Raw genomic sequence first — 12,124 nt, 5'->3', positions numbered from 1 at the left:
TGACATTTCAGCACAGACCGGGAGGTGAAGGCACGGGCCATGTAGACATCTGGGGAAAGAGCAGACCAGGATTTTTCAACCTGGGCGATATTGACGGTTGGCAAGATAATTCTTCATTGGAGGGGAGGCTGTGGTGTGAACATGTCTCCAAACATCCCCAAATGTCACCTGGGGAGCAAAATGGCCCCTGAATGAGAGCCTCCGCGTTGGAGGGAACAGTGAGGGCAAAGGTTTTGAGTGGCTGGGCATGTTAAAGCAACAGCAAGGGAGCCACTGTGACAGGAGTGGAGTGAACGTGGGTCGGGGATCCAGGTGGGGAGGGATGCTGGGAGGAGAGCCAGTAGAATATGAGGTAACATTTCCGAGGGAGCAGTCGATGGCAGATGGCACAGGGTCTTGTAAGGCACTGTGATGACTGAATCTCTTACGTGGGATGAGACGAAAAAGCCATCGGAGGATTTTGTGCCAAGAAATGATTTGATGTTTGGGGCGCCTGGGTGGCTCCGTCGGTTAAGTGTCCGGCTCTTGATCTGGGCTCAGTCATGATCTCACGGTTCATGAGTTCAAGCCCCGCGTTGGGCTCTGTGCTGACAGAGTGGAGCCTGCTTGGGATTCTCTCTCCCTCTGTCTCTTTACTGTTCGGGAGAAAACCTCGGCGCTTGAAAAGATTTTTTTTTTTTCCAGCCTACTAGAAGAAACAGACGTATAAAGCACTGCTTTATACGCAGCAATAAAAACGCCTGTAGGATATCCAGATAAATGAACACAGATTTTATTTTTACGTCATCGCTACACCCAGTGCGGGGTTTGAACTCACAACCCGGGGATCAAAGGTCACATGATCCGCCGCCGACTGAGCCAGCCAGGCACCCCAGGGCTTGCAGACTTTAAGAGAAGATTGGGAGTTGGGTTTTGGACACGTTGAACTCCAGTGACCTTTTGTCCATCAGAGTGGAGGGGAGGTGGTCAGGGGATATGTGGCTCTGAATTGCCTAAGAGAGGTCAGGGCTGGAAACATACATTTGAGGTCCTTAGCAGATGGGTGGTATTTAAAGCCTTGAGAGCAAATGAGATCACCATAGGAGTAAACTCAGACAGGGGCGCTTGGCTGGCTCCGTTGATAGAGCATATGCGACTCTTGATCTTGGGGTTGTGAGTTGGAGCCCCACATTGGGTGTAGAGCTTACTTGAAACTAAAATCTTCCCAAAAAATGGGGGGGGGGGTAGTAAATTCAGACGGAAAAAGATCTAAGGACTGAGCCCCGGGACAGACCAACGCCAAGAGGTCAGGGGGGAGCGGGGAGGAGCTGGCAGAGGAAACTGAAAGGACAAGTCGAGAGAAATGAATGAAAACCAGCAGCGCGTGTGCGTCCTGGAAGCCGAGAGGAGAAAATGCCTCAAGGAAGCGGGAGTAATCGATTATGTCAAACGTCACGCACAGGTCACCGGATTTAGCACAAGGGAAGTAATTAGTCACCTTGATAAAGGCGGTTTTAGCGGAATAGCCGGGGCGACTTCGACTTCTCCAGGGTGGGGGGGGGGGGGAGCCTTGTTTTAGCCGAGGAAGAGAAAGTAACCAGAGGAGGGAGTGAGTTCAAGAGAAAGATTCCAGAGGGGGGTCTAGAAGTAACATCTTGGCAGGCGTCTAGGAGAGACACAGTAAAGGGAGGGGCAGGAGGGACGGGGGCACTGCGGGAGTCAGGTCCCTGCGTAGAAGGGGGTGGAATCGAGCGCACACACAGAGGAAGCAGGTACTACCGCCAGAAATGCGAAGAGGTGTTTGGCTTTTATGAAAAGAGCTGCTACCGAACTATACCGTAGGGTCCTTCAGCAAAGCGACGTGGTCTCACGCAAACTTCTGGAAAGCAGGGGATACCTTTTGCTTTAGGCCGCTTCGGTTTACAAAAGGTTTCAAGGCAACACTACGCTTTCAGACAGTGGAGGGAACCTGAATACGGATGTATTCAAATGGTTTCTAGTAGTAGGATTTGGACGCACCCAAATATCTATCACATTGATTCTTTTTTTTTTTTAAATACCGTGTATTGGGGCACCTGGCTGGCTCAGTCGGTCAAGCGTTCAAGTGCGGCTCAGGTCATGATCTCGCGGTTCGTGAGTTCGAGCCCTGCATCGGGCTCTCTGCTGTCAGCACACAGCCCGCTTCGGATCCTCTGCCTCCCCCTCTCTCTGCCCCTCCCCTACTCTTGTGCTGTCTTTCTCTCCCTCTCCCTCTTTCTCTCTCTCTCTCAAAAATAAATAAACCTTTTCCAAAAAGTTACTCAGGCGATACTTTCAGGCGGATAATTTAAGTGGAAACAGCAAGCTGCAAATCACATGGAAAAGATGATGTTGTTGTTGTTGTTTTAACAGAACAAGCCTTTTGATTTGTTTATCACTCAACAACCCTTCGTGGTTTGTTTGTTTGTTTTTATTTCGCTTTCTGACTCTGTGCTTTTGCCTTCGACACTTTCACCACGATTTTCTGCTCCTCGGTAAGGAAAGCATGTTTGATCCTGTCACGAACACACTTAGCACACGCGGAACCACCATAGGTCCTGCTGACGTGTGTTTTCGTCGTAGGCAACCTCGTAAGAACCTCAGGTCTCCCGGCACGAACTCCTCGAAGTCAGCCTGGGCACATACCACATGCTTTTTGGTGCCTTCTCACCCTTCTTGGTATAAAGGTAGACGATTCTGTTACCAGGGGTTTGGGACAGCCTCGTTTTGTTAAGGGCTGTAGCGAACGATAGCCTACGACAGGTTGCCAAATGCTGGACCATTCTGAATGCCTACAGACGTCGTCCCCTGATCTTTTTTTTTTTTTTTTTTTTTTTAAGAAGCGGGAGGGAGGATATTAAAGTATCAAGACCCGATGACAGCAGTTTCCTAAGGGCGGTGGGAATGGGGCAGGAAAGGGGGTCAGAAGGCTCTTAATTTTTACTCTATGCAGTTCTAAGTGACTTAGTTTCTACAACAGACATTTCTTTATTTTTTTTTTTTTAAGTTTTTACTTCTTTATTTATTTGAGAGAGACAGAGACAGCGCAGGTCCGGGAGGCGCACAGAGAGAAGGAGGGAGAGAATCCCAAGCAGGCTCCTCGCTGCCAACGTAGAGCCCGACGAGACTCGAAGTCATGAGATCATGACCTGAGCCAAAATCGGGAGTCGGATGCTTAACCAACCGAGCCACCCAGACGCCCCTACAACAGACATTTCTTAATTTGGTAGTAATTTGTATTTGTTTTTTTTAAATGTTTATTGATTTTGAGAGAGGGAGCATGAGCCCGGGCGGGGGGGAGCAGAGAGAAAGGGAGACAGAGAACCCCAAGCAGGCTCCAAGCTCAGCGCGGGGCCAAAAGCGGGGCTCGATCTCACGAACCGTGAGATCACAACCTGAGCCGAAACCAAGAGTCGGGCGCTTAACGGACTGAGCCCCCCGGGCGCCCCACAACCTGCTTTCCTGTAAACGTTTGGACAAAGTGGACCACAAGCAGTTTACAAAGGAGTCGTCAGTGATTCATTCAGTCGGTCACATGTTCATTTCTCCCTTCATGCAGCAAATATGTCTCAAGTTCGCGCTAGGCACCGGATACACCAAGATGCCCTTGGTGATGGACAGACACTGCTCCGAGGCAGCTCACTCACCCGGGGGGGGTTGCTAAAGCCAGCAGTCGCAGCCTGAAGTGACTGAACCACAGGAGCAGCTGATACGGCCCGAATCAATTGTGCGTCATTAACCGCCACGAACAAAACAGGAAGTGAATGCCTGTCCCAAGAATGTCCCAAAGTAGAAGAGAACAGGACAGAAGCAGACATTTTTTTCAGTTTTTTAAATTTGATTTTTAATTTATTCAAGTAACCTCTACACCCAACGTGGGGCTCGAACTCACGACCCCTGAGATCAAAAGCCACATACTCCACCGACTGAGCCCGGCGGGCGTCCCCGGAAAGAGAACTTTTGAATCTAATGATGGGGCGCCTGGGTGGCTCAGTCGGTTGAGCGTCTGACTTCGGCTCAGGTCATGATCTCACAGTCCGTGAGTTCGAGCCCCGCGTCGGGCTCTGCGCTGACAGCTCAGAGCGTAGAGCCTGCTCCGGATTCTGTGTCTCCTTCTCTCTCCACCCCTCCCCCACTCACGCTCTGTCTCTCTCTGTCTCTCAAAAATAGGTAAATGTTAAATAACAGAGCAAGCCACATTGGAAAAATCCAAGAAAGCAGCGTAGGCTGCCAAGAACCTGAATAGCAGGTCAAGTCAAAGCCCTCAGGAGGAAATGTAGGTGTGAACGAGACGAGTTGATCTGGGGCCCTACCAGATCCCAAGAACCCGAGGCAAGATCCAGGCTGAGCCAAGAATTTGGTGCTGTGTCTCCTCTCAGTTTGCCTGCCCCCATCTCTCTGAGCTACTGAATTCCCTCCTCACGTTGCCCTTTCTGTCCTCCCACATCCTTTGGACTCAACGTGTGATGTTGGCTTTCCTATTAAAACCTCGGCTCTTCTGCCCATAGCGCCTGGCTCTCGGCCCCAGGCTGCCGGAAAGTCCTGACACAACCCAGCCCCTGGAACCCTGCTACCCAGAAGTCAAGCCTATGGCCAGCACTCCCCCTCCCCACTTGGTCCTAGTCCCTATGGTGGGGGGAGACCAGGACCCAGATACGGGCATGAGGACCTCACTTAAAGGACCCTTGGCAAGGCCCTGTCCGAGCGGCCCTCCCTTCTCGATACTGCTTCTCTTGGCAATACTTGTGACACTTGGCAGGTATGTTTTTCGGTGCAAATTCTCAGCTTGGTGTTCTGGACTAGCAATCAATCGCCTGCAAGTGTAGATAGGGCAATTCTGACCCTAGACCCAAATGCCCCTGGGGAAGCCAACAAGACAAAGTCTCTGAACCTTCAAATCTGAGAAACAGACGCCAGACCATTTCAGAAACAGACCCTAGGCCCCTGGGAGGCCCTGTTCATACAGCCAGCTGGTTTCTTTCTTTACCACCTCATCATAGCCACAGGCAGAGTCCCAGGGATGATCCTGACACGTAAGACCCTCTCTGGGAAGGCAGGCTTAAGGAGGGCCTCCGGGAGAGCCGCTGGGTGTGCCGCGGAATAAAGGGTGTGCAAGCATATGGCAGTGAGGAGGGGCCGTTGGAAGATGCAGGGTGGCAAAGTAGTTAAGACTGTGGGTTCTGCCTGCGTTTGTGTCTCAGCCCGGCCACTTACAAACGGCGAGACTCGGCAAGTTCATTAACCTCTCTGAGGCTCAGTTTCCTCATTTGTAAAACGGGATCACAGTAGCGTTTATGGCTACGTTATGCGAATGGAACGGGTAGTACCACGGAAAACATAGCACAGTGGCTCGCACAGAGGGAGCACTGAGTAAATGTCACCTGTTTCTAGAGGAGAGAGTAAGGCTAAGGAGGTTCCGACAGGGAGGAAAAGAGAAATGAAAGAGAGGTGACAAAGGCTCAAATAGACTTGGCCTAATTAATTCTCACTTTTGCCCTAAGGCCAACCTTGAGCGTTTTAGGCACGTATGCAGAAACACATTTGCGTGCTTTGTACATTACCCCGTCATTGCTGATTTCCAGCCCCAACTCTCTCCTTGTCTAGTTGCATGACCTTGGGCCAGTCTCCTGATTGTTCTGGGCCTCAGTTTCTCCAAATGGAAAACTAAACGGCTATTGTCGGAAAATGTTACGGTCGCCCATACTTTAACATTCTGGTTCTATCTTATGTTCTTGCCTTTCTCTCTGGGCAAGTGTTATGGGTTGAATTGTATCCCCCGAAAAGATGTGTTGAAGACCTAATGCCCGGTACCTGTGAACGTGACCTCATTTGGAAATAATTACAGGTGGAATCGCGTTAACAGGAGGTCATCAGGGCTGGCCCTAATCTAATAGGAGAAGTGTCCTTATAAAAAGAGTAGAAGACAGACAGAAACACACAGGGCAACATTTAGCCGTGGAAAATAGGTCAACAGGCCCATAAATTAAGTGCCGCATTCCATTTTTACACTCATAATCATGCTTCTAGAAACAACTGTCTTAAGCATCAAATAGTGTTCACGTGCAGATAGGGTGACCAAAAATACTTTTAAATATCATCAACTAAAAATAGAACTACCCTACGACCCGCAATTGGACTACGAGGCATTTATCCACGGGATACAGGTGTGCTGTTTCGAAGGGGCACATGCACCCCCATGTTTATAGCAGCGCTATCGACAATAGCCAAAGTATAGAAAGAGCCCAAATGTCCATATGTCCATCGATGGATGGATGGATAAAGAAGATGTGGTCTATATGTGTGTGTACATATAGACACACACACACACACACACAATGGAGTATTATTCGGCACTCAAAAAGAATGAAATCTTGCCATTTGCAACTACGTGGATGGAACTGGAGGGTATTATGCGAAGTGAAATTAGTCAGAGAAAGACAAAAATCATATGACTTCACTCGTATGAGGACTTGAAGAGACAAAACAGATGAACATAAGGGAAGGGAAACAAAAATAATATAAAAACAGGGAGGGGGACAAAACAGAAGAGACTCTTAAATATGGAGAACACACTGAGGGTTGCTGGAGGGGGTGTGGGGGGGGGATGGGCTAAATGGGTAAGGGGCACTAAGGAATCTACTCCTGAAATCATTGTTGCACTATATGCTGACTAATTTGGATGTAAATCTTTAAAAATAAAAAATAAAATTTAAAAAAATCACCAAAAGAACTTGATATACCTTTCAAACTATGCATATCTGTACCATGAAGTAACATTTCTACCCTGAAATTTTCCCAAACTGAGAAAATACCCTATAACAGATTCTCTAGCCTTCTTTTTCTGACTTCTGGGGCAACGACAGCTATTTAAAGCCTTATGAGACATTCCTAAGTGTTTTATAGCAGCCTGCAAAATTTAACTTCTACTCTTTATTCATAAAAGAAACTTTCTAATAGACGCTAATGAATTTTGTATTTAAACAGTAGTATGTATATAAAATCATGCTGTTTCTCGGATTTCGATTGATGAGCTCAAAGTAAAGCTACCAGTTGGTAAATATAATGCATTTAATCCTTTCGTGCAATACAGAACCCACACCAGGGCATCTGGGAGGCAGGCTTAGTCCATATGCTTTTTTCTGACATAGTACTAACAGCAACCAAAAATTGTAACCCCAAGGAAACCATAAAGTTTAGAGTGCCTTAAATTTTAATGTTTCCAATAAAATGACTTAATATATATGCCTTTGTTGGGACGCCTGGGTGGTTCAGTCGGTTAAGCGTCCAACTTCGGCTCAGGTCATGATCTCACAGTCCGTGAGTTCGAGCCCCGCGTCAGGCTCTGTGCTGACAGCTCAGAGCCTGGAGCCTGCTTCGGAGTCTGTGTCTCCCCACTCTCTGCCCCTTCCCCATTCACACTCTGTCTCTCTCTCTCTCCCTCTCTCTCAGCCCATCCCCTGCCCATACTCTCTCTCTCAAAAAAAAAAAAAAATAATAATGAATATGCTTAAAAATTAAAAAATAAAATAAAATCTTTAATATGTATATGTATTTAATAAAAAAGAAAAGAAAGAAAGAAAGACAGACACGGGGGAAGACAGCCATGTGATGATACAAGAAAATGTGGAAGCAATGCATCTACAAGCCAAGGAACACCAGCCACTACGAGCAAACAATGGAAGCAGAGAGAGAGAGAGAGAGAGAGAAAGGAAGGTTTCTTCCCTAAAGGTTTTCAAGGAAGCAAGGCCCTGCTGACACCTTCATGTCAGACTTCCAGCCTCCAAAACCGTAAGAGAATAAATTTCCGTTGCTTTCAGCCACCCAGCTAGTTGTATTTGTCACAGCAGCCCTGCGAAACGAATTCAGAAAGTTTTCTCCAAGTCATGTCTATCTGCTGCTACCAAACTGTGATTTCTGCGGGTCCTGGCTGTTTCCGTATCTCCATTTCCAATTAAAGAAAGCCTCCGCACAGCATTCTAAATTCCTGATTTAGTAATTTCATTAAATGATAGAAATTAATGCACGATAGACCCGATATTCAGAAAATGTAAATTGCCAGAAGATTGTTATAGCAACATCCATACTAATTATCGTGTCTTAAGAAAGGCCATGCATGTTTAGCAACTAATTAGAATCATACAATCAGAAGAATAAAGAGTACTTCCTCGGGGACATAAAATAAATAAATAACTACAATATTTTCATTAGGTAGTTGGCAATGTTCCTTGGAACCTATTTGAGTGTTAGAAATTGATGTACAAATGAAATGGTTTTATGGTTTAGATTTGATATTTAGAAAGGACTCAGGCCATTAGAGAAAATTGTTTGAAAACGTACCATGCGTTTGAAAAATGCCATGAGGTTTGTGATGTTATGTGAACAAAATCAACCGTAACTCATTTCAAATCTTGAAGAATGTTTTAGAGACTCATTTCCATATTCTTATAAGACCTGAAAAATTCTCAAAAGTTCAGAGAGCTTGATTTAAAAATGCACCAATGCGGGGCGCCTGGGTGGCGCAGTCGGTTGAGCGTCCAACTTCAGCCAGGTCACGATCTCGCGGTCCATGAGTTCGAGCCCCGCGTCAGGCTCTGGGCTGATGGCTCGGAGCCTGGAGCCTGTTTCCGATTCTGTGTCTCCCTCTCTCTGCCCCTCCCCCGTTCATGCTCTGTCTCTCTCTGTCCCAAAAATAAATAAAAAACGTTGAAAAAAAAATTTAAAAAAAAAATAAAATAAAATAAAAAAAATAAAAATGCACCAATGCAGGGGTGCCTGGGTGGCTCGGTCGGTTAAGCGTCCGACTTCGGCTCGGGTCATGATCTCACAGTCCGTGAGTTCGGGCCCCGAGTCAGGCTCTGTGCTGACAGCTCGGAGCCTGGAGCCGGCTTCAGATTCTGTGTCTCCCTCTCTCTGCCCCTCCCCCGCTCATGCTCTGTCTGTCTCTCTCTCTCTCTTCAAAATAAATAAATAAAGATATTTTAAAAAATTTTTTTACAGGGGCGCCTGGGTGGCGCAGTCGGTTAAGCGTCCGACTTCAGCCAGGTCACGATCTCGCCGTCCGTGAGTTCGAGCCCCACGTCAGGCTCTGGGCTGATGGCTCGGAGCCTGGAGCCTGTTTCCGATTCTGTGTCTCCCTCTCTCTCTGCCCCTCCCCCGTTCATGCTCTGTCTCTCTCTGTCCCAAAAATAAATAAAAAACGTTGAAAAAAAAAATTAAAAAAAAAAAAATTTTTTTTACAAATGCACCAATTCCTAGATCAGGGCTTGCCAACTATATAACCCACAAGCCAAATTCATCCCACCACTGGTTTCAGCCCATGAGTTAAGAATGGTTTCTTTAGGGGCACCTGGGTGGCTCAGTCGGGTGAGCGTCCGACTCTTGGTTTCAGCTCAAGTCATGATCTCCTGGTTCATGGTATTGAGCCCCGTGTTGGGTTCTGTCCTGACAGGGTAGAGCCTGCTTGGGATTCTCTCTCTCTCTCTCTCTCTCTCCCCCTCTCTCTCTGCCCCTCCTCTGCTCACTCTCTATCCCTCTCCATCTCAAAATAAATAAACACTTAAAAAAAAAAAAGAATTTTTTTAGATACTCTAATTTTTGAAAATATATATATATTTTTAAAATTATATATATATATATGTGTGTATATATATATATATATATATATATATATATATATATATTTTATTAAGCCAACTCTATGCCCAACATGGGGCTCAAAGTCACAACCCTGAGATCAAGAGTCACATGCTCTACCGACTAAGCCAGCCAGGTACCTCTCTAATTTTTTGATACTTTATTCTTTGTTGAAGTATAGTCGACACACCATGTGACATTAGTATCAGGTGGACAACGTCGTGATGCAGAAAAAACTCTATATGTTTTGCTGTGCTCACCACAAGCGTAACTACCACCTGTCCCCATACAATGTTATTCCAATACCGTTGACTATATTCCCCGTGCTGTACCTTTGATCCCCGAGAATGGTTTTTACATATTTAAATGATTGGGAAAAACTCAAAAATCAGGGCGCCTGGGGGGGGGCGGGGCTCAGTCGGCTAAGCGTTCAACTCGATTTCAGCTCAGGTCATGATCTCGCCGTGCCGACGGCACGGAGCCTGCTTGGGATTCTCTCTCTATCGCCCTCTCTCTCTGTCCCTCCTGTGCTCTCTCTCTCTCTCTCCCCCAAAGTAAATAAACTTAAAAACAGATAAAGCATAAAATAAAATAATTTTTTTTAATAAAAATTTCTAAGCAGCAAAACAGACGCAGTCGAAGCCCCCATTGCACCCTTCTCTAATCCCATGCCACTCCCTTCCGCTCCAGAGGCTAACCGCTACCCTGTGACCACCTGTTCCATCGACAACATATGGCCCAGTTTATCACGTCTTCAGCTTCCCATAAATGGAACTATACGCCACGTATTCCGCAATTTGGATCTTTTGCTCTGTGTACTTATGAGACTCATCCACGCTGATGTGTGTAGTTATAACGTATTCATTTTTACCGCTCTATAGTATTCCATTGTATGAATAGGCCGTGGTTTATTTGTCTGTTCGACTGGTGATCTACATTTGCGTTATACCCGGCTGTTTGCTATTAAAACGATGCTGCTCTGAATATCCTCGAGGAGCCTCTTGGCTCCAATATGAAAATTTGGCTCTTGTGTATTCACCTGGGAGTAGAGGTTCTGGGTCTTGGGGTATGTGCATGCTTTTATTTATTGGATATTACCAAATTCTCCTCCAAAATGGTTGTGCCAACTTATACTCCAACCAACAGTGAACAGAGTTCCTTTTTCCTCCATCCTTCCCAACAATTGGCATTATCAGACTTTTAATTTTTGCCAATCTCTCGAGTGTGAAGTGGTTGCTTCCTTATTGTTTAATTTTGCAATTTCTTGATTGCAAGTGGTATTAAATATTTTTCCATATTTTTATTGTCCCTTCAGGTTTGTGCTTTTGTGAACTGCCCATTCATAGCCCTGATCGATTTTCCTATTGAGCCGTTTGTTCAAATATTTCTCTTTTTTAATGTTTATTTATTTTGAAAGAGAGAGAGAGAGCGCATGCACGAGTGGGGAAAGGGCAGAGAAAGAGAGGGAGAAACAGAATCCCAAACAGACTCCACACCGTGAGCGTGGAGCTCGACGCAAGGTTCGATCCCACAAACCGTGAGTGAGATCATGACCTGAGCCGAAATCGAGAGTTGGGCGCTCAACCGACTGAGCCACCCAGGCACCTCATTTATTCAAATATTTCTAATTGATCTGTAGTTCTTTACATACCCTGGATACTAGGCCTTCATCATTTATATTCATCTGATAAATATTTACTAGGATATGCCATGTGCTAGACATTGGTTGAGGGCCAAGAAATATGGCAGCCAACAGAACAAAGTCCCTGTGCTCAAGGAGCTTGAATTCGAGTGGAGAGGTGGGTAGTAAATAAATGAGCAAATAGATGTAGAATATCAGGTCGTAGTAAGTGGTACGTAGGCAAAACAGATGGTGAAGTGATGGAGGTGTTATTTTCAAAAAGGAGGTCAGGAAGTCCTCTCTGAGGAGGAGACACCTGGACGGAGACATGACTGAATTGAAAGAAAGAGCCAAACGTGCGTTTGAATGAAGACTGTTCCAGGCAGAGGAAGACCAGATTGCCAAGGGTCTGAAGGTAGGAGCCAGGACATCACAAATACCTTTCGCTGGTCTGTGGTCTGTGTTTTCATTTTGTTCATGGTTTATTTACTTGTACGCAAATTGTACATTTTCAGTGTAGTAACACTTATTCAGCTGACGCTTACGGTTCATCTATTGACATTTTGTTTAAGACATCCTTCCTTCCCACAAGATCATAAAGATACAGCGTGGGGTCAGGGTGTAATTCTGGCTTGGGTTTTGTTTTTCCACATAGATAACCAACGGTTCCAGCAACGTGTATTAAATAATTCCTCCTCTCCACCCTGGTCATGTATCAAGTTTCCATGTATGCGCGGGTCTGTTTCTGGGCTTGCTGTGTGGTGACACTGGTCTATTTCTTTTTCTCTGCACTGTCTTAATTACTACCACTTCTGAAACGTGTTGACATCCGCTAGGGTATAGAGCGCTGCTTCAATATCGCCTTGGCTATTC

The 12,124-nt window shown here is 46.0% G+C and overlaps 1 protein-coding gene across 1 annotated transcript; it reads right to left on the bottom strand.

Moving 5' to 3' along the window:
• Positions 1-2,111: 2,111 nt before the first annotated feature.
• LOC109250707 (60S ribosomal protein L34-like) lies at positions 2,112-2,825 on the bottom strand. The gene is given in 2 exon segments (XM_053892114.1): positions 2,112-2,651; positions 2,653-2,825. Coding segments are annotated over 2 exon segments (351 nt in total). The 5' UTR covers positions 2,781-2,825; the 3' UTR covers positions 2,112-2,428.
• Between the last annotated feature and the right edge of the window lie 9,299 nt (positions 2,826-12,124).

Source organism: Panthera pardus, unplaced genomic scaffold, assembly GCF_024362965.1.
Source record: "Panthera pardus isolate Hobbes unplaced genomic scaffold, ASM2436296v1 HiC_scaffold_27, whole genome shotgun sequence".
Classification (NCBI taxonomy): Eukaryota; Metazoa; Chordata; class Mammalia; order Carnivora; family Felidae; genus Panthera; species Panthera pardus.
This window is presented reverse-complemented; position numbering and strand designations above follow the sequence as displayed.